At 36.1% G+C, this 20952-nt stretch overlaps 1 protein-coding gene across 1 annotated transcript, besides 26 other annotated features; it reads right to left on the bottom strand.

Moving 5' to 3' along the window:
* Positions 1 to 4467: 4467 nt before the first annotated feature.
* Positions 4468 to 4476: an inverted repeat.
* Positions 4468 to 4565: a mobile genetic element.
* Positions 4524 to 4528: a direct repeat.
* Positions 4529 to 4799: a long terminal repeat.
* Positions 4529 to 5836: a mobile genetic element.
* Positions 4557 to 4565: an inverted repeat.
* Positions 5564 to 5836: a long terminal repeat.
* Positions 5837 to 5841: a direct repeat.
* A 273-nt stretch (positions 5842 to 6114) lies between these two features.
* Positions 6115 to 6159: a tandem repeat.
* Positions 6160 to 6769: 610 nt separating this feature from the next.
* Positions 6770 to 6810: a tandem repeat.
* A 487-nt stretch (positions 6811 to 7297) lies between these two features.
* Positions 7298 to 9673: a mobile genetic element.
* Positions 9562 to 9565: a direct repeat.
* Positions 9566 to 9743: a long terminal repeat.
* Positions 9566 to 20952: part of a mobile genetic element that runs on past the window's edge.
* Positions 9674 to 9731: a dispersed repeat.
* Positions 9949 to 11719: a mobile genetic element.
* Positions 11718 to 13509: a mobile genetic element.
* Positions 13278 to 13311: a tandem repeat.
* Positions 13613 to 13923: a mobile genetic element.
* Positions 13671 to 13710: a tandem repeat.
* Positions 14125 to 16970: a mobile genetic element.
* Positions 15700 to 18941: a mobile genetic element.
* Positions 17850 to 17884: a tandem repeat.
* Positions 19468 to 19640: a dispersed repeat.
* Positions 19847 to 20069: a mobile genetic element.
* Positions 20078 to 20627, bottom strand: EKO05_0003904 (uncharacterized protein; the record flags this gene model as incomplete). The annotated part of the gene is made up of 3 exons (XM_059636263.1): positions 20078 to 20363; positions 20409 to 20462; positions 20509 to 20627. 3 exons carry the CDS (start codon positions 20625 to 20627, stop codon positions 20078 to 20080), a joined length of 459 nt encoding a protein of 152 aa, XP_059492246.1.
* Positions 20859 to 20949: a dispersed repeat.

The following is a 20952-nucleotide window of genomic DNA, read 5'->3' as shown; positions in this document are numbered from 1 at the left end:
TAGGGCAGGATCTAGTGCGTCAGGCGGACAAGGTAGAAGTAGCTATCTAGCCACTTGCTTACTCTTTAGTAGCTAAGCTAACTCTTAATAAACTTAAAGCTCTGCTGCAGTACAATGTGGTACAGCAGGCTCCCCTACACCTTACGCTCCCTGTTGTCCTTAAGGAAGAGGAATTCTAGCAGTATAGCCACCTTTGTAATACGCATCTTGTTACTAGTAACTAGGTATAGTAGTGCTCTTATACTGTCCTTAAGGAACATGCTATGTATACTACAGTAGCAGAACAGTATACAGCTATCCTACTCTAGGGTAGCTTACAACAGCTCTAGGTGTGTCTTATGCAACGCTAGCATTACTAACTACATATTAGTGTTAAACTGCTTAAGGTTAAGGGTAAAGAGGTACTCTATCCACCTTATAAGTAATAGGGGGTTCTCCCTTACCTAGTACTGCGTAAACTACCTAGTTGCCTAGTAGAAGTAGGTGTACACGTTGCTAAGGTCCTTTATAGCCTTCTACCTACGCTTATACTTAGTGTGTATTAGTAAGTTACCTATAAGTATATTATTACTATACAGCTAGGCAACTTACCTAGACGCCTAGTTAAACTTTAGCAGGAACTATCTAAGGCTGTAGCTAGCTATAGTCTACTGCATTCTTAGCCCTTCTCTTACTATAATATCTACCCTACACGTTTGCTCCTAGTAGTCCTTAAACAGCAGTAATTCCTTTGCTAGCATATTGCTGCTATAGCAGAACTGCAGCGCCTGCAGCGTAATAACTATTACAATTATCTCCTATAGCAAGACGTTCTTGCCTGTGTTAGCAAACGTGTGCTTAAACAGCATGTAGTACTTATTTATCTACGCGCAGATAAACCTAAACAGCTCCTATAAGGGGACAACGTAGTGTAGAAGCAGTAATAGAGCGTTATTAGTATTGTCCTTGCCTTTATAGTCCTACTCCTCCTATAGGTTACACATCTTGTCTATTATAGCTAAGGATATATAATACTCCTTACGTGTCCTATATAACTGCTGCTAGCTGTCTTAGATATTAATAGCTGTACGCCTCTTACTGTGCACATACAAAGTAATACAGGTCTTCTTATTAAATAAGACACTGCTACCCTACTGCTGCAGTAAGCAGACGTAGCTAGGATTAAGCGCTAGGTTCTCTACTGCCTAGTTGTTAAACACGTACTTTAGACATGTTAAATAGTTACTTAATAGTATTATAGAACTGTAAGTACACTAGCCTATCTGTGTTCTCCTGTCTGCACAGTTTTGTTGCTAGCGTTAGGCCTACTAAGTCTTACATAGTGGCCTATAGGTACGTTGTTACCTACAGGCTACTCCTAGCCTACTTACTGTCTACTAGAAGCTTTATTTACATGCGCGTGTATAACTCTAGGCAGCAGCACTTCTAGAGAAACGTCTCTGCCTTAAATTTATCAACAATAGTATTATACAGCAGCACGTAATCCCTTAAGAACACCTTCTTAGCTGTGTTAATAAACGTACAGCTCCTGCTATAGAACTACAGGTTAGTAACCTTATCCTACGCTGTCTCTCACGCCTAGTAGGTAGTTGCTAGACTAACGCCTAGCTCTTCTATATAGGCGAGCTTAGTGTTCTTAGCATTTACAAAGAGCGTAGCACCCTTAAAGCAACTTAGGCCTAGGTCCTTAGCAATTCTCTCTAGGATAGACGTCTACAGCCTGTTAAGGTGTTTAGCCTGCGGCGTAAAAATTAGGATCTGCTCTTATAAGCTGTCCTTATTCTATAGGGCCTCTTTAGATAACGTAGTAATGTCTATAGCAGTAATGTCCTCTAAGTAAGGGTAGTACTTTATTCTAGTAGCTGGCACCAGCGTATCTAGCGTAGGGAGCAGCACTGCGTTTAGCTAGAGCTGCTAGTCTTACTTACTAAGGAAGTTACTGTGCTTATACAAGAACCTAAGACGTAGCTTAGGGAAGAAGACATATATAAGCAGTAACTAGATACTACCTACAACAGCGCTAAAGCAGTAGTGCAGGATCTTATGTAGTAGGAGTATTATAGTTATTAGCTTGTTATAAGCGTTGTATGCCCTAACAGTTAGGCTAAAGTGTATGTTAGCGTCTAGGTTAAGGGTGGTATACGCCTAGGGGTACTACTTAATCCCCTACTACATAAACGCTAGGCTGCTAGAAAAGTAATACACGCTATCTATGTTAAACGTTACGTTAATACTATACTCTTTGTTACTGCTGTAGTAGTACTGCTCTAGGCATAGGCTGTAGGGTAGGTTCTTGTTGCGTGTACCAGCGTCCTTAGGGCAGGCGTCTAGGCTTATGCCCTTAAACGCAGCCTTTAAGTTAAGTCCTCTAGGCAGGGGAGACTGTTTTGCTATTATCTTAGGGTTGCTAATAACGTCTAGAAGTAGTCTGCCTCTGTTATGTACTCTAGTAAGGAGGCGCGTTATCTGCTTAAGACCCTTGTAGATAGAGTGCATATCTAGCTGCTTATAGTGCGCACAGTAATTTCTCTCTACCTCCTTATACTCTTTATATATGCAGCCTTAGAAGTTCTACAGTTGCCTTGTAAGCTTATACGCTGTTCGCTCTGTAGGCAGCATAGCTAGACTATTAGCCCTAGGCGTTAATTGTGCAGGTAATGCTGCCTGTTTAATCTTAGGGTTTAGTTTATTTAGCCCTTCTAGTGTTATAGCAGTGTGGTTGCTGTTAGACAGCAGCGCAGGAAAAGGCGTGCTGCAGGTTGTAGATTAAGGGGAGGACAATAGTAGTAAGTAAGGCGTCTGCCTTTAAGGGGTGCCCTATGCTGCATACGCTTCTAAGCGCTTACCTATTCTATACTTACTTAATAGTTATCTTCCTATATATAATACTAAAGAACACTGCAAACTACTACGCTCTTTAGCAGAGTCCTAGCTTAATAAACTCTCTATAGGGCTGCTTAATAGTTACTAATATAGGTTTTCTTCTACGTCTTAATTAGTATGCTTAAGATTATGCTAAAACCTATGCAGTATGTCTGTAGACCTTAGGTCTACGTCCTCTATCTATTGTATAAAACGCCTGTTATACTCTTCCTACTTATATGCGTGTTCTCTGTTGCTTACTTAAACCTAGCTAGTAACTTCTACAGCCTTGTTTTTGTCTTCTGCAAGCAGAGTAAGAGGTTCTTTATTATCTCTGTCTTTGTATTTGTCTAGAGGATTGCAAGGGATAAGTAGATTAGAGCTAATACAAAGACTAATACCTAGCTAAGTAACAGCTAGGACTCTAGGGAGTGTAGGTGCGTAGGGGACAAAGTCAAGACAAGTTGCTTATTGCTTTCTGCGGAATTTTAATGCGCAGTAAGTCTCCTACCTTACCTCTACCCTTTCTTTATTAGTTAAGTACTTTTTTAGTCTTCCTTAAGGTATATTACACGTTATGGTTGTTCTTAGCTTATCTAGAACACAGTTTAGAAGGTGTTTAGGAGCCAGCAAGGCAATAGGTCTAATACAAAAGAAACAGTTTAAACCTAAACTAGTTTAGGGTACTAGCATTAGCTTTCTGTGTTAATCTAACCTGCCTAGGGCGTTAGCGTAATAGGTACTGTAGTTCCTAATGCTTATATGCTGTCCCTGCGGTTTGTAAATAAGTCTTATATTTGCTTAATAGAACACGCAGCTTCTTAGACACTATAGGCTGCATATTACTGATTTTATTTGCTAGTCTTAGGCTCTCCTCTCTATACGCTCTAGAGACAGAATAGACAGACGTAGAGTAGCCTAGTTTCTCCTGCTAGCGTAGGTTGCGTCAGCATAGGTAATATTAGTAGTTACTTTCTTTCTTTGCTGTTGCTGCTGCTTCTGCGCTCTAGTACTTTAGGCGTCTACCACAGCGTTAAACTGTCTAGCTAGCGTCTTTAGCAGGTTATTTATTGCCTATACTAGGTTGCTAAATAGCTTAAACAGCCTCTGTGCTATTCTCTATAGCTAGAGGCTCTAGGAGCAGTATTAGCATGCATAGAGCTAACAGCTGCAGTACATAGACTTAGAAGCTAATTGTAGCCTTAGAGTCGTTCTACCTTTTCTTACGTAATTGCCAGGTGCAGCTATACTCTTACTGCGCTTATTCCTTCTCTTTAATAGTCTAGTATTTTCTTAGTCTCCCTGTTAACATGCTGTAGGTTAGTAGTTGCTTCTTATTACTTAGTAGCATGTAGCAGAGTGTTTAGGACGCAGCTTAGCGTCTAAAAAGATATTCTTAGCCTAGCGCACTGTCTGTCTAGTGCTGTAGCAGCACCTACTAACAGCACTATACCTACAACTTAGATTATAGCTCTGTAAGTTTTGTTCAACTTATAGTAAGATACAACTACTACTTAAATTATAGCTTTGCAAGTTGCGTTTGAGTTACGTTTAAGTTATGTTTAAGTTATAGTATAATATAACTACAACTTAGATTATAGCTCTATAAGTTGTGTGTAAGTTAAAAAATAATATATCTATAACTTAGATTATAGCTCTGCAAGTTGCGTATAAGTTAAAAAACAATATATCTACAACTTAGATTATAGCTCTGTAAGTTGCGTGTAAGTTAAAGAACAATATATCTCTAACTTAGATTATAGCTCTGTAAGTTACGTGTAAGTTAAAAAATAATATATCTATAACTTAGATTATAGCTCTATAAGTTACGTGTAAGTTAAAGAACAATATATCTACAACTTAGGTTATAGCTCTGTAAGTTGCGTGTAAGTTAAAGAACAATATATCTATAACTTAGATTATAGCTCTGTAAGTTATATTATATCTCTATAAGTTGCATACAAGTTAAAGAACAATACACCTATAACTTAGGTTATAGCTCTGTAAGTTGCGTACAAGTTAAAAAACAATATATCTACAACTTAGGTTATAGCTCTACAAGTTGTGTGTAAGTTAAAAAACAATATATCTACAACTTAGATTATAGCTCTGTAAGTTGCGTGTAAGTTTAAAAACAATATATCTACAACTTAAATTATAGCTCTGTAAGTTACGTGTAAGTTAAAGAACAATATATTTACAACTTAGGTTATAGCTCTGTAAGTTGCATTGTAGCTCTGTAAGTTGCGTACAAGTTAAACAACAATATACCTATAACTTAGTTTATAGCTCTGCAAGTTATATATAAGTTAAAAAACAATATATCTATAACTTAGATTATAGCTCTGTAAGTTACGTGTAAGTTAAAGAACAATATATCTATAACTTAGATTATAGCTCTGTAAGTTACGTGTAAGTTAAAAAATAATATATCTATAACTTAGATTGTAGCTCTACAAGTTGCGTGCAAGTTAAAGAATAATATATCTACAACTTAGATTATAGCTCTGTAAGTTGCGTGTAAGTTTAAAAACAATATATCTACAACTTAAATTATAGCTCTGTAAGTTACGTGTAAGTTAAAGAACAATATATTTACAACTTAGGTTATAGCTCTGTAAGTTGCATTGTAGCTCTGTAAGTTGCGTACAAGTTAAACAACAATATACCTATAACTTAGTTTATAGCTCTGCAAGTTATATATAAGTTAAAAAACAATATATCTATAACTTAGATTATAGCTCTGTAAGTTACGTGTAAGTTAAACAACAATATATCTATAACTTAGATTATAGCTCTGTAAGTTACGTGTAAGTTAAAAAATAATATATCTATAACTGAGATTGTAGCTCTACAAGTTGCGTGCAAGTTAAAGAATAATATATCTACAACTTAGATTATAGCTCTACAAGTTGCGTGTAAGTTAAAGAACAATATATCTACAACTTAGGTTATAGCTCTATAAGTTACGTGTAAGTTAAAGAATAATATATCTATAACTTAGATTATAGCTCTGTAAGTTATATACAAGTTAAAGAACAACACACCTACAACTTAGGTTATAGCTCTACAAGTTACGTACAAGTTAAAGAACAATATATCTACAACTTAGATTATAGCTCTATAAGTTGCGTGCAAGTTAAAGAATAATATATCTATAACTATAAGTTACAGCATAATACATCTATATCTTAGATTGTAGCTCTATAAGCTGCGTTTAACTTGCAGTATAAGGTTTTGCCTGCCTAGGCTTAGCTGTAGTAGTTGCTGGCTGCGTAGCGCTAGCGCTAGAGGTAGGTAACAATAACTCTTCTTAGCCTAGCGCGCTCTGCGTCCTGCGCTGCAGCAGTACCTACTAACAGCACTATAACTACAACTTATATTATAGCTCTGCAAGTTACGTTTAACTTGCAGCACAAGGTTCTACCTCTCTAGGCTTAGCTACAGTAGTTGCTGGCTGCGTAGCGCTAGAGGTAGAGGTAGGCAATAATAACTCTTCTTAGCCTAGCGCGCTCTGCGTCCTGCGCTGCAGCAGTACCTACTAACAGCACTATAACTACAACTTATATTATAGCTCTATAAGTTACGTTTAACTTACAGCATAAGGTTCTACCTCTCTAAGCTTAGCTACAGTAGTTGCTAGCTGCGTAGCGCTGGAGGTAGAGGTAGGCAATAATAACTCTTCTTAGCCTAGCGCGCTCTGCGTCCTGCGCTGCAGCAGTACCTACTAACAGCACTATAACCACAACTTATATTATAGCTCTGTAAGTTACGTTTAACTTACAGCATAAGGTTCTACCTCTCTAGGCTTAGCTATAGTAGTTGCTAGCTGCATAGCGCTAGAGGTAGAGGTAGGCAACAATAACTCTTCTTAGCCTAGCGCGCTCTGCGTCCTGCGCTGTAGTAGTACCTACTAACAGCACTATAACTATAACTTATATTATAGCTCTGTAAGTTGCGTTTAACTTACAGCACAAGGTTCTACCTCTCTAAGCTTAGCTACAGTAGTTGCTGGCTGCGTGGCGCTGGAGGTAGAGGTAGGCAACAATAACTCTTCTTAGCCTAGCGCGCTCTGCGTCCTGCGCTGCAGTAGTACCTACTAACAGTACTATAACTACAACTTATATTATAGCTCTATAAGTTACGTTTAACTTACAGCACAAGGTTCTACCCCTCTAGGCTTAGCTACAGTAGTTGCTGGCTGCGTAGCGCTAGAGGTAGAGGTAGGCAACAATAACTCTTCTTGGCCTAGCGCGCTCTGTGTCCTGCGCCCGCAACAGCACCCCCTTCCAGCGCCAATAACTCAAGAACCACTGCTTAGGCTGGAACTCTGAAGAGGACGTTCTCTTTGCGCAATTGTGCGCTTTCTATTCCACCCTAAAAATTAAAAATTAAAATTTTGATGTTTGTCTAACCCTATACCTGTTTTCCCTCCTCTAGTACCTCTGTTCTGTGCTTAGGTGTCTAGTACAGAAGGCTTAAGCCTAATTAATTATACAGCGCACTATCTTAACACTTCTGGTTTTATTGCAGTAATTTCACTATTACACTTAATTACCTTAACCTAGATCTTGTATTGTTTTAACATGAATTATGTAAGAGTGTCTAGGAAGTAGATAATTGTGTTTCCTAGTTAATTATCTTTAAAATAGAAGTCCTAGAGGTAGCTAGATTGCCTGTTAACAGTAAGCAATTAGCTCTCTTCCTTAGTAAAGCTTCCTTCTTTATATAAGTGGAAGTTAATTACTATACATTCTCCTAGTTCTTTATTACTTATTTGTAGTATTTAACTATTCTGCCTTTTAGTCTTAGCTTGTCCGCAAGCATCACATTAGACTGTAGTAATACCCCTAACTCTTACCCCCTAAGATTGTTAGATAAGGTGTTTAATAGTAGCAGCTCTAGGGTGCCCTATTTACTTGTGCTATAGCAGAGCAGTAGCAGTCTTAGGTGTTTAGCTTTGTGTTAATTGTATTGCAAATGCTGTCTATAGCTGTTCCCTAAGTACCTATTATCTATATTGTTTATCTAAGGATGTAATAGCTATGTTGTCTACTTATCTAAGCTAAGTTAGATCTCCTTTTGTGTCCTACTAGATGCCCTGTTAACGTAGTTGTTAGAAAGAGATAAGGTTGCAAAGTATGTCTGGGCACTATGCTACGTTATGTAGTTTAAGAGTAGTTATTTGGCTTATGTTTAATAGATAGAGATAGACAGTGCTATATCCCTATATCTATACCTAGGAGTTTCCTGCCTATAGGTAGTTGTTTAATACAGGTAGAGTAAGGTCTTATATTTAGTCCTTGTTGTTTATAATATAGATTGTTAATCCTAAGTTAAGGATAAAGGGGTTCCTAAGAGGGTAGCTTAGTAGCTCTATATTATATAATTCTTTAACCAGACTTATGTTAATTATTAATATCTTCTGTTCCTGTAGTTATCCTAGAGGTGCCTCTAGTGTTTAGGATGTCTTAATAGCTAGTGTCTTAGTGCAAGCTTGTTTTGCAGATCTAACCTAATCTTAAAGGTTAGCATTTTGTTCTATCCTAAATTATACTATCTTAGCAATTCTATTATATAAGGTAAACTATTCTAGTGCTTTATCTTTATAGATGTAGTAGTAATCTTCTAGTCTATAGCGTTGTCTATAAGCAGGGTATTTTGCTCCTCTAGCTGCTACTGTATCCCCTCTTAGGGACTGCTTAGATGTAGTTATTTAACTAAAGTTCCGTTTTTAATAAGGTCTTCCCTAACTTCCCTGTGTAGTAGGAGTAGATAATACGTCTTTAACAACATAAAAGGCGTCCCTGTTAGTATCTAGGGTAGATTTACCACTAGCAGCAAGAGTTAAGTTGTTCCCTGCAGCAAAGGCGCCCCTTTACTGTCTCCTCTTAGGGTAGTACTTACTTATATACTCTTAGAAGCGTTTTATTATTTCTTTATATGTTATGTTTTATTCTTATCTGCTATAGTCCTGGAATGTTATTACCTAGGTTAGCGCTATTTTTTTTACTAAATCTAAGAAGTCTTAGACAGTGTCTTATATATTATATATTCTAGCAACACTCTTAGTTTTAGTGTTAGTTGCAGCATAATTATACTTAAGGAGCTAGGTATTCTAGCTCCTAGGTTGTCTTATTAGTTTAAGGGCTGCTAGGTATTAGTGGCGTGCGCGTAATTGTTTTTTTTTAGCATTAATACTAACTATATGTTTAAGGCTAATAAGCTATATTTAAATTAAATCACCTAGTTAGCAGCAGTTCTTTATAAGGTAAGGTGATACTAAGCTTTAGATAAACATTATTACCTTATCTAGGTTAGTTTGTTCCTTGTAGTAGTCTCTATCCGCTATCTTGTAGGATTTAAGGCAGCTTTTCTAATAGTTATTATCTTTCTTCTATGCCTTTAGGCTGTTAGCTAAAAGTTTAGATAGGATTTTAGGAAGCTAAGGGTTTCCTTGCTTATTATTGCTAAGGGCTAGCCTTCTTATGTAGTTAGTAATGTCTAGGGCGTTAGGTACTTGTGGCTTAGTCCTTAGAGGGATAGTCTGATTTAGGTCTATCTTCTCCTATACGTCTAGAGAGGCGCAGCAGGTCTGCAGTTAATGTAACTAAGGTGTGTAGGTTATGTAATCTATAAGAATTATTGTTAAATTGCGTATAGTTAATAGTAACATATTAAAAGGGTATTTTGGTAGTGTTAGTAAGACTCTTAATTGTTAGATAATATGCTTAATGTGCAAAGATAATAATAAAGGTAATTGCTTAATAATTATCTGTCTTAATGGCTCATTTTATGTGTGTGTGCCGCTGGCCCCTAAGTAAACTAAGGTTAACCCTAAACCCCTAACTTAGTTCAGCAAGGTTAGTTATCTGACAAACTGGCTGTGTGTGCGCTGCGCTGCACTAGGTAGAGGTACCCTTACAACGCTGCTATTGTATAGTTAAATGCTATAGCATGCATAAGAGTATAATACTTACTTGCTACAGTTCTGCGTAAGCATGTTGTAAGAATTATTGTGCTTAAGAATTTTGAAGTTGGTGTTCGTAATCAGACCCTAGACCTAACCCCAGACTGCTAATACTAAGTTCCTTAGCCTATACCTCTGTAATCAGGTTTAGCTTAGAGCCTAAGTTATATAGGGCCTAGAGAGTCCTAGGGTTACTATTAGTGTTGTTAAGCTAGACCGTAACTATTATGCAGGTTTGCTTCCCCTTAGTTTCTAACCCTAGCTGCAGGTAGGACAGGTTAGCAACTAGGGCTTGCTATTTCCTAGATTTGGCTTGCTACTGGAATGTTAATAGCCGCCTCTGCAGCCTCTCTAATAGCCCTGCTGCTAGTATCCCTACGGCTGTTGTCCCTAGTTCTGTGGTAAACCTTAGGATTATTAATAGTTGTTTCCCTTAGGGTTCTATCTTCTGCCTAATAAATTAGCAGTACTAGTTATTAGCTAGGGGTCTCCTAGGTGCTTCCTGGTGTCGCTCCTAGAGGGGGTTAACGCCTAACTATTATGCCTTCTAAATTTTCTCCTAGTATCTAAAGAAAGAGGTCTCTTGTTTCTACTAGTACCTTTAGTCTACAACCCAAAGTTTAAGGGAAATGTTAAGGTTTCTGCCTTTTAGAGGGCCTATTAAAACTCTGCCTACTTAGTAATATATTCTAGACTGCTGTTCTACTAGATTTTATATTAGAGTGTAGGAGGCGTAAGGCTCTACACAAATGCTATCTTAAACTTATAGTTATTACTACTGTCTTTAAACTTTACAAAGTTGCAGTGCAGTAGAGACTCCTGCTTATTTACCTTTATTAGGAAGGTATTAACTAAATTATTAGACTTATTCTTATAGTTAAAGTACTTGTTGTAGTTTTTATACTGTGTAAAGACTAGGTCTTAGACAAGCTGCTCCTCTTCTGCGCAGAGGTTAGCCTAGGTCTAGATTAATCCCTTTTTAATATGTTGTTAAATTAATTCCTAGTAGACACTATAGTAGATAGTGCCTATAATCTAGTAGGTGCAGGTAATAGAGTTGTTAAGTACTTAAGCGTACTAGAACGCTGTGTCTATATCCTTAATCTACTAGTCTACCTGCTAGGATAATAGAGGCTTATTGTCTGTCCTAAGTTTTAGCTTAGGCTAAACATTATTAAGGACTTACATTATCCTGCTAGCCTTATTAAATACTAGGCGTTAGCTACCTAGTATATGTCTAGCATGCGTCTGTTATAGGGTCTTAACTGCCTAGTTAAATTATTATTACTAGATTTTAATCTCCTGCTTAGTAGCGCTAGACAGTTCTGCCTTGTTAAGTGCTTCTAGCAACAACAGGATAGAAGCTTGTAGCAATTCTATTGTAGGTTGTATAGCGCGTAGCGTTAGGACGTTAAGTGTTATAACGCCTACTGTTGTAGCGTCTAACTTACCCCTAATATAAGGGTTAAGTAGTAGCTCTGTAGGCAATAGCAACACCCTAAACACGTTGTCGCGTTATTAAGCATCTAGCTCCTAACTAGGGTTAATGTAAGGGGGTAGCTCTTCTACGTTACAAGTAGTTAAGTAGAGGTTGCGTTGTCCTCCTGCCATTGTAATAGCTAGGTTTCTCCTGCTCCCCTACTGCTAATTAGCTGCCTGTTCTAAGAGGAGTATAAGGATTTAAGTTGTTAGGTCACTGTAGGCAGGTAATAGAGCAGAGCAAGATAGAACAAATAATAGGGTAATATTTAAGAGATAAGACAAATCCTCATTAGATAAGTCTTAAGGTTTGTGAATATTATATACGTGTGTGGCCAGTAGGTCCCCAGGTTTAGCCTAGGACCTGGCTAAGGTATCTCCTAGCGTAGGGAGAATACTCGTAACACTCTATATGTCTAAATTGCTGACATTTTTAGCATTATATAGTAGGAGGTGTAGCAATAAATTACTCTACTCTTATGCTAGCTCCTAGTAGGTATAGTCTATTCTGTATAGCTTGTTATACTTCTTTTTCTGTTGTAAACACTACACAGACAGATCCTAGTTGTTACTTTTATCTCCTTTTGTAGCTTGTTAGCCAGAATAGGTTTCCTACTATAGTTAGGCCTTTGTTAAAGGTAGTTATTTCTGGCTTAAGCACCTCTAGGTCCTGGTTTGTTTCTAGAGACATAGGGATGTTGTGTAGGATTACTTTGTGCCATAGTTCTATTAGAAGGGCTTCCTTGTAGGTAGTAACTATTTGCCGAATTACTTAGTTTTTAAGCAGGTATTTTGCTGTAAAGGAGGGTGTTGTAGTAAGAACAATATTGTTCCTTCTGCTTAGGCTAGAAGAAGCAATTATAGGGAGGCTTACTCCTTTATCTATAAAGGCCTTATTAAAAGCGTTACGTAATTTAAGAGGAGTAAAAGGTACGACCTAGTTAGCGTACACTTAGGGAGTTCTTTATAATAGTAGGTTGTTTCTTCTTTGTAACTGTTTGCTATTCTGTGTTCTTAGGGAGGTTAGCTGAAGCTGTAGATGCGTATAAAGTAGGGTAGGTAGAAGGTTAAACAGGAGGAGTCTTAGTAGCTAGGGTAGGTTTTTAAAGGAGTTCTACTCTTTTTTCAATTAATTTAGACACTGTTTTAACATTTAATACTTAAGACGCTAGGATAGAGAGGCCTTGTTTGTTTTTCCTGTTGTTTTCTATATAGTCTCCAAAGATTTTAAGAAGGTCTAGGAGGTTTAATTGTTCCTTGTTTAAGGTGGCTAGGGAAGAAGCCTAAATAACTATTGTCCTAGCAATAGATAGAGCTTCTTTTACTGTCTTAGCAATAGGAGCTTAGGTTATAGGCCTAGTAGCTATGTTAGATTAGAAAGGGGGGAGCCTAGGTGCTGTTAGCGTAGCAGGTCTGCTAGCTAGTTGTTTAGAAGGAGCAGAGGGTAGAGGTATAGTTATAGTTCTGTTAAATATACTAGGTTAATGTATTTCTAGATTAGATTACTAATGTAGTGTTAATAATAAGGGTATAGACAGAGGTCTAGGGGTAGGTATAGGCTGGTACATGTCTCTCTTAAAGGAATTAGGGAGCTTAGGGGTCTTATTTCCATTGTCCCTGTGTTTTGAGAGTGCTCTCTATTAGGTGGTAGTTCCGGTTCTATAGTCCTGGGTCCTAGTCCTAGGTAGGGGTTTCCTTCTCCTTTTAAAATAAAATAACTAAGAAATAACTAGAAGAGAGCTTGTTTTTGCACAGATAGAGGTACCTAGTCTCCATCCACTTTTTAGAGCTAAAAAACATTAAAAAAGGCAGTCTTAGCTTTACTAATCTTGCCTTTATTCTATTCCTACTAACCTAACTATTAGACCTCTAGGAGTAGAAAGAAGGGGTTAAAAGCAGAAAGCTAAGGTATGGCTTGTTGCTATCTAGTAGAGATAGGATGTTTTATCAGTTTTTGTGTTCTTTTAGATAATATCTAAGAAGATAAGATAAGATAAGATTTCTATTGCAGGGGTGGTCTGTGCTCTGTAAATCCGAATTTTTTTGCAACAGAACAGGTTGGATAACTAGGCAGCGTGCAGCAACTAGACGGCTAGAGGCTCTAGGAAGCTTAGGATAGTATATCCTTGCTGGGTTAAGATAGATTCTGATGTTTTTTTGGTGTGCAGGGCCCTATGTCGAAATTTTGCTTTTTTGTGGAATTATTATATTTAATTGTAATAATTTAGTAACTTAATATGTCTCTGCCTCTATAGCTGCCTAGTTGTACTTAGCTAGATATATTTTCTATTATAACATGCTTTTTATTAGCTTAAGAGCTAAGAAGTATCTATTACAGGCTTGTTCTTGTTTAATTTGTTTGTTAATTCTAACTGTGAATTGCAAATTAGTAATCTGCTGTTATAGTAGTTTGTCTAGAAGACAGTATGTGCGTAGTAAGTGTAGTAACACAGCTAACTAGATAAACGCAACAATCTGTTGCATGCTTCTTTGTTCTTTCTTATACTTATATAAATTACTCTTATACTGTGTAAGGAGTATCTTATAATGTTTAAGGTCTTCCTTAAAAGCCTTCTAACCTCTAGTTAATAGTTTAGTTAGTCTTGTTAGGACTTTAATGCTGGGAGCTAGCGCGTAGTCTGTAACAACGGGCGCGCGTATATATAGTGGTTTTAGAGTTTCTGTCAGATAGAACAAGCTCTAGCAAGGTCGGATCTGTACAATCGAGCAGGAACCAAGAGGCTTAGCACACTATCAAAGAACCTAAATCTCACTAAACACAGGGGAACAGCGACACACAACAATTATTAATATTATTAAGTTACCTTATTATACATTTATTATACTATCTAATAATTAAAAGTCTTACTACTACAACTAACGTAAAATGGCACAATTAACCTACTACAACTCTATAATAACGCTGAGGGACTACACAGACTACACAGGCTAGATTACATAACTACATGCTAGATGCGTAGTCTACAGCATCTAGGACAAGATAAATTTAAAATCTAGTGTCTAAGAAACACTATAACTACTAGCTATACGTGCGCCTGTCGTTACAGACTACGCGCTAGCTCCTAGCGTTTAATTTCTAACAAGACTAACTAAACTATTAACTAGAGGTTAGAAGGCTTTTAAGAAAGACCTTAAATATTATAAGATACTCCTTAAATAGTATAAGAGCAATTTATATAAGTATAAGAAAGAACAAAGCAGCATGCAACAGATTGTTGCGTTTATCTAGTTAGCTGTGTTACCACACTTGCTACGCACATGCTGTCTTCTTAACAAACTACTCTAATAGTAAATTACTAACCTGCAATTAATAGTAAGAATTATCAAACAAATTAAATAAGAACAAGCCTACAACAGATACCTCTTAGCTCTTAAGCTAATGAGAAGCACTTTATAATGGGACATATAGCTAGCTAAGTACAACTACGCAGCTATAGAGGTAGAGGTATATTAAGGTACTAAATTCTTATAATTAAATGTAATAATAAACAACTTCCTAGTAGCTGTAAACAAAGATGCGCCTGTATAGTCTACAAATTTCTAAAATAATAGTAGATTTGTAACTAGTATAAGCTAGGAGGAGATAATAAAACACTTCTAAGGACATATAATAATGTATTACCCTCTTAGATTATAGAAACACAAGGCCTTTATAGCTAGTAATGCATTATTTCTTGCTAAAGGGGTAGAACCTCCTAGAGCACTAAAGGGGACGCCTAACATGCTAAAAGCGCGCAATCTAGTAACTAGGGCAGACTCTACAATTAATGTACAATAGGTAGGAAAATTACTATACTTAAGCAGCTATTAGATTAAGGACCTGCTACTATAGGGGGAGCAAAATGCCCTGCATGTAGACAACGCTATAGTATACAGGATTGCTATTATATTAATCTAGATAAGGCACCTAAGTAGTAGAAACTAAATAAGACAATAAATAAGCTTATAAAATTTAAGCGTAAGAAAGACACTACATTTTAAGGGCTAATTTGCAGACAAAGCATAACCTGTCTAAGAACACTAGTTGTAAAATAATTATATACTCTAACGCCTAAACACTTAAAGAATAACTAAAGGGCTAGAGAGTTACAAATGTGAAAGCTGTCTTTAATACAGCATTAGGCGGAAAGAATGCTAAAGGCTATCTACTAAGGAGGTTGTTTATCCTTAACTTAGGATTAAACTACTATATAATAAATAACCCTAACTGTATACACAACTTCTGCCTACTAATTCCTAGTAACTATATCTAGGCTAGAACATTAAAAGTGTAGATAAAGGAATACAGATTAATTAAGCTAAGTTTAATAAACTAGTCTAGAACCTGCAGTATAACACTGCATAACGTAGCAGTCTACCCTAACCTGCTATATAATTTAGTATCTTTCTACCTTCTAAGACAATAAGGGATATAGTAGGATACTTAGACAAATCTAACAACCCTATAAAGACTAGACAATAAAATTATCTGCACTATTACTAAAATGTTTAGGTAATAGGTACTAGAGTATAAGGAATTGTAAGATGCCTTATACTACACGCATAAATCTATGTTAAAAACTAAAAAGGGACTACAGAGAGCCTCTGCTACACTATAGCACAGGCAACTAGGTTATCCTAGCCTAGTAGTAGTAGAACACCTTGTATAACAAACTTAGGGGGTACGCATTAAAGGCATTACTACAGTAGAGTGTAATTCCTGCAGAAGAGCAAAGTTAAGGCAATAAATAAGCTAAGTCCTACGCACAAATGATAACAGCCTAGAAAAAAGACTAAGTATTAATTTTTACACCTATAAAGCTTAAGAGGTAACAAAAGAGAAGAGCTAATTAATAATTACTAACAAATTCTTAGGCCTGCAATGGGATCTCTACTTTACTAACAACTAAACAGTAAAATCTATTATTAAAGCCTTTTTAACATTTATACTATTTCTTAAAAAATACTACAACATATTAGTAAGGACAATTAAGGCGGACAATAAAATTATAACTGTTAAGCTAGTAGTTTAAAGATAGTTAGTAACATAAGGAATTATTATTAAGCCTTCTACACTAGATATATATGCACAAAATAGAGGCGTAGAACGCTTAGGGGGCGTAAATAAGGAGAAAGCTCTCGCTATACAACTTAACGCTAACCTTATCTAAGAACTATAGCTAGAAGTTATAAGAGCTGCAGTATATCTCTATAACAGAACTCTAAACTACATAAACTAATAGAAAACACTATATAAAATACTCTTTACGCAAGTTAATTTTAGTAATAGGATAGTAATATTATTATACAAACCTAATCTTACACACCTTAAAGCATATAGCTGTAAGGCATTTATAATAACTAATAATACACACAGAGGCAGATTATGCCTTTATCGCCTAGACCTAAAGGTATAGATCAGTTATCTAGTAGGATACTAATTACTAAATATATACTAAATATAGATACTATTACTTGCTAAAGTAACTAGTACCTAGGACGTTGTATTTAACAAACTGTTAATATTTGCTAGAGAGATTAAAGATCTAAAAGCTAGCCTAATGCATAGGTCGCTAGAGGAGATAGCAACACATAGTAGGACTATTAAGCTACCAACTCTATACTAGTAACTAGAAACAGAATCCTTCTATAAAGACAATGTTGCTAAAGAACGTTCAGAAGAACAAAACAAAGTAGACTAACTAGGCTACTAAGGAAGGAAGAATAGGGATAATTACCTAACACTTCTATCTACACTACCTTCTGTAGCACTACTTACACAGTTAATTACTAGAGAACAACTAGATCTGACGTAACAAGTGTCCTTAACAACTGTCCCCTAGGCAGCAGCCTTTATAGCAGGAGCCTAAGCTAGTTTTTTTAGGCAATATAGAAGAGAAGTTATAGACAAGGCTAAGATAATAAGAATACATACTATAGGCTTAAAGCCCTATTACAGTTAACTTCTACCGTTGCTAACTTGCTAAACTAAGCTTAAGGATTACCTAATAGGTAAATTATTCTAAGAAGCTAAGCAATTACACCTTTCAAGTTATTAGGATATAAAATTCTAGTTAGAAATACTATTAAAGAAAATTAAACTAATAGGATAATAGATCCTTAACCGTATGTAGGTATACACCTATAAGCTTAATAAACACTATCACTTACTAAAGTGTAAGGCGCAACTAGTACTTAGAGGCAACAAATAACAAAATGTGACATTATAAGACACTTACGCAGCCACACTTGCTAGCTAATTATTTTAAATAATAATAGCAATTACAGCTTACTATAATATAGAGCTAGAATAATATAATGTTATAAACACGTTTGTCTATATAATAATAGAAAAAGAGAATTACATTAAAATGCCTTAAGGCTACTAAAAGCCTAGAATAATCCTATAAATAAACAAGGCGTTATACTGTCTCTGTATCTCCCTACTCCTCTAGTAGAAAGAATTTACCACAACGCTTAAGGTACTAGGGTTCCAGAGTATACCCTATAAGCTGTGCTGCCTAATTAGAGATAGAGTTATTATTTTCTTCTATATTAATAATATTATACTTACGTACTACAAAGACAAGAAGCGTAAAGCGTAAGAAGTAATTAGAAACTTAGAAAATAGTTACAAATCTACTAGAGGAGATAACCTTTAGTGGTTCCTTAGCATAGAAATTATCTAAGAAAGAATAGATTAAAAAATCTAACTATTATAAGCTGTATACTTAGACAAGATTAGCTACTTAGCTAATAGGCAGTACATTTAACACAATACTCCTATAGCAGTAATAGAACTTTAGCAAAGGAAGGGTCTAGCAGTGCTAGCAGAAATTAATACATATTAACGCAAGATTAGGTTGTTACTCTTTTCTACAGTTACTATAAGGCTAGATATTACGTTTGCTACCTTACAACTAGCTTACTTCCTAGTAAATCTAGGACTTAAGCACTATAACGCTGCAGATTAAGTACTACTATACCTCTAAGATACTAAATAATAAGCCCTATAACTAGGAGGAGCTAAAGGACTATAAATTATAAGCAACGCTTTATCTGTAGATAACACCCTAGATTGCAAAAGCTCATAAGGATACGCTATAAGACTATTTAGTAGACTTATTACATAGAGAGCTAACAGGCAAGACACAGTTACCACATTAACTACTAAAGCAGAGCTACCAGCTCTCTTATAAGTAGCTAAAGAAGCACTCTTTATATTAAGACTACTCTGTAAACTTTAAATATAAATAGACACGCGTACTATTACTATCTAGTATAATAATAAGTAAACTATACGCTTATTAACAGAGAAAGTTTTCTGTCTCTAAACTAAACTTTAATATGTAGTTATCCATAACTATTAGGTTAGATAAGAAGTATCTAAGGGTACAATTAAGATAGAATTTGTGTAGTTAGCAAATATAATTGCAGACAGCATAACAAAGGTCCTACCAGCAAATAAATAGGAGGGTTTTCTTTAATAACTTAGCCTAGCTATTACAGAGCTAGTATAGGTAACAAATATTATGCCTCTTAAGGAAATTTAAGAGTAACTTAAAGAACTTACACTTGCATAACTATTAGCTTAATAAGTCTCTAAGCTAAAGGGGTGTGTTAGATAGAACAAGCTCTAGCAAGGTTGGATCTGTACAATCGAGCAGGGACTAATAGGCTTGTCACACTAGCGAAGAACCTAAATCTCACTGAACACAGGGGAATAGCAACACACAACAATCATTAATATTATTAAGTTACCTTATCACACATTCAGTATACCATTTAACAGTTTCTTAGATACTAGATTTTAATTTTATCTTGTCCTAGATGTTGTAGACTATGTATCTAGTATGTAGTTGTGTAATCTAGCCTGTGTAGTCTATATAGTCCCTTAGCGTTATTATAGAGTTATAGTAGGTTAATCATGCTATTTTACGTTAGCTGTAGTAGTAAGACTTTTAATTATTAGATAGTATAATAAATGTATAATAAGGTAACTTAATAATATTAATAATTGTTGTGTGTCGCTGTTCCCCTGTGTTTAGTGAGATTTAGGTTCTTTAATAGTGTGCTAAGCCTCCTAGTTCCTGCTCGATTGTACAGATCCGACCTTGCTAGAGCTTGTTCTATCTAACACTAGTATAGGTTAAATCACCTTCCGTTACGAGACTCTACTATTACTTAAAGAGAGTAAAGGCCTTACTACTTTAAGTAGGCCCCTCTCTCCGCCCTCTTGTAGCTCGCGGTCTGCTATTTTATCCACTCTACTTCCGAATCTATTAGTTTACCAGATCGCTACTTTTATCCTAGTAAAGTCTACCTCACAGCAATATAGACAGCAACATGTTAACAAAGTAGTTGACTGTTCTGTGCTATTAGCTAGTCTACTATATTTAAAACTTTGCAAGAACAAGTAGCCTATCCCTTCGTAAAATAATTCTTTAAATAATATTTGCGTTTAGATGTAGTGAATGTTAAAAAAGTACTATTATTATGCTAAGGCGCGTGTTACGGCGTATCTAAATTGTAAGCATATGTATAAGTATATTTATGTAAAGAGTGTACAAGGCGATCACAAAGGAGGATAGGGTTAAAGAGGATAGTAGGTGTATTAAGGTACGTAGTATACAGTAACAAGACTAATCACTAGTGTATTAGTAATAACTTCCAACACCTTTATATAGTCTGGGCTGACTAGCCCTATAGTAGCTCGCTAAGACTAGCAGAGGTACCTCTAGGCCCAGCGCCTGACAATTTAACTACCTAGTAGTTTGTCTTCCAGAAAAATTTACCAACATCATTTGCCTCGTAGAGTGCAGCGTGAAGAGTCCATTCTACTTTCTGGCCAGCTGGTACTGTTAGGGCCATAATATCCTCTCTTTTAGTCCACTCCTCAATATATGCTGATATGTCCTGGGCTAGGTGGTTGTGAATAGTCACAAAAATGTCTCCCTTGTTGTAGAAAAGAGAGATAGCGACTCCACCAATATTCCGTACAGCGCCTCTTAAAGAATTAATAAAGGTAAAGGTATATTGTCCTTCAGTACGCCTAAACAGATTAGTAAGAGCGCATTAACTTGACTATAACTCTTACTTGTCAAAGCTAACAAGGCCAGAAGCTTGATCTTCTAGACTGTTCTCTCCAGCCCTGTTTAATTTTAGCGACGCCCTTGTCTAAGGATCTAATATAGTACTTTAATTGGAGATCAGTGGTAACTGGATCAATTAAACCCTTTCCTTGATCAGCAGTAGGTGCGGCCAAGCTTGGGGCAACTGCAAGGGCAGCAAGGACATAAACTAGCTGGAAACGCATAGCTGAGATAGTGGAGAGTTTAATAGTAGAGAGTGAAGTAGAGTAGAATTAATCTAAAGTGTTTATGGTGGAGATGTAGTAGGTGGTAATCTATAGTGTAGGCTTACAAGTTACTTATATAGAATCTCTATTTTCTAATAGATTATTAATCTTAGCTAGCTATTTATATCGGTAGAATTTTTCACCCAGAACAATAACGTAATAGCGTTACAGCTGTGTCTAATAAGATTCTACTGTAGTATCCGGCAAAGCCGTAAAAGTACTAAAGGTGGCTCTGGTATAACTAGGATACTATCTAAGTTATCCGAAATGGCCCTGTTAAACT

Source organism: Ascochyta rabiei, chromosome 5, assembly GCF_004011695.2.
Source record: "Ascochyta rabiei chromosome 5, complete sequence".
NCBI lineage: Eukaryota > Fungi > Ascomycota > Dothideomycetes > Pleosporales > Didymellaceae > Ascochyta > Ascochyta rabiei.
The sequence above is the reverse complement of the archived record's forward strand: the minus strand, read 5'-3'. Positions and strand labels throughout refer to the sequence as shown.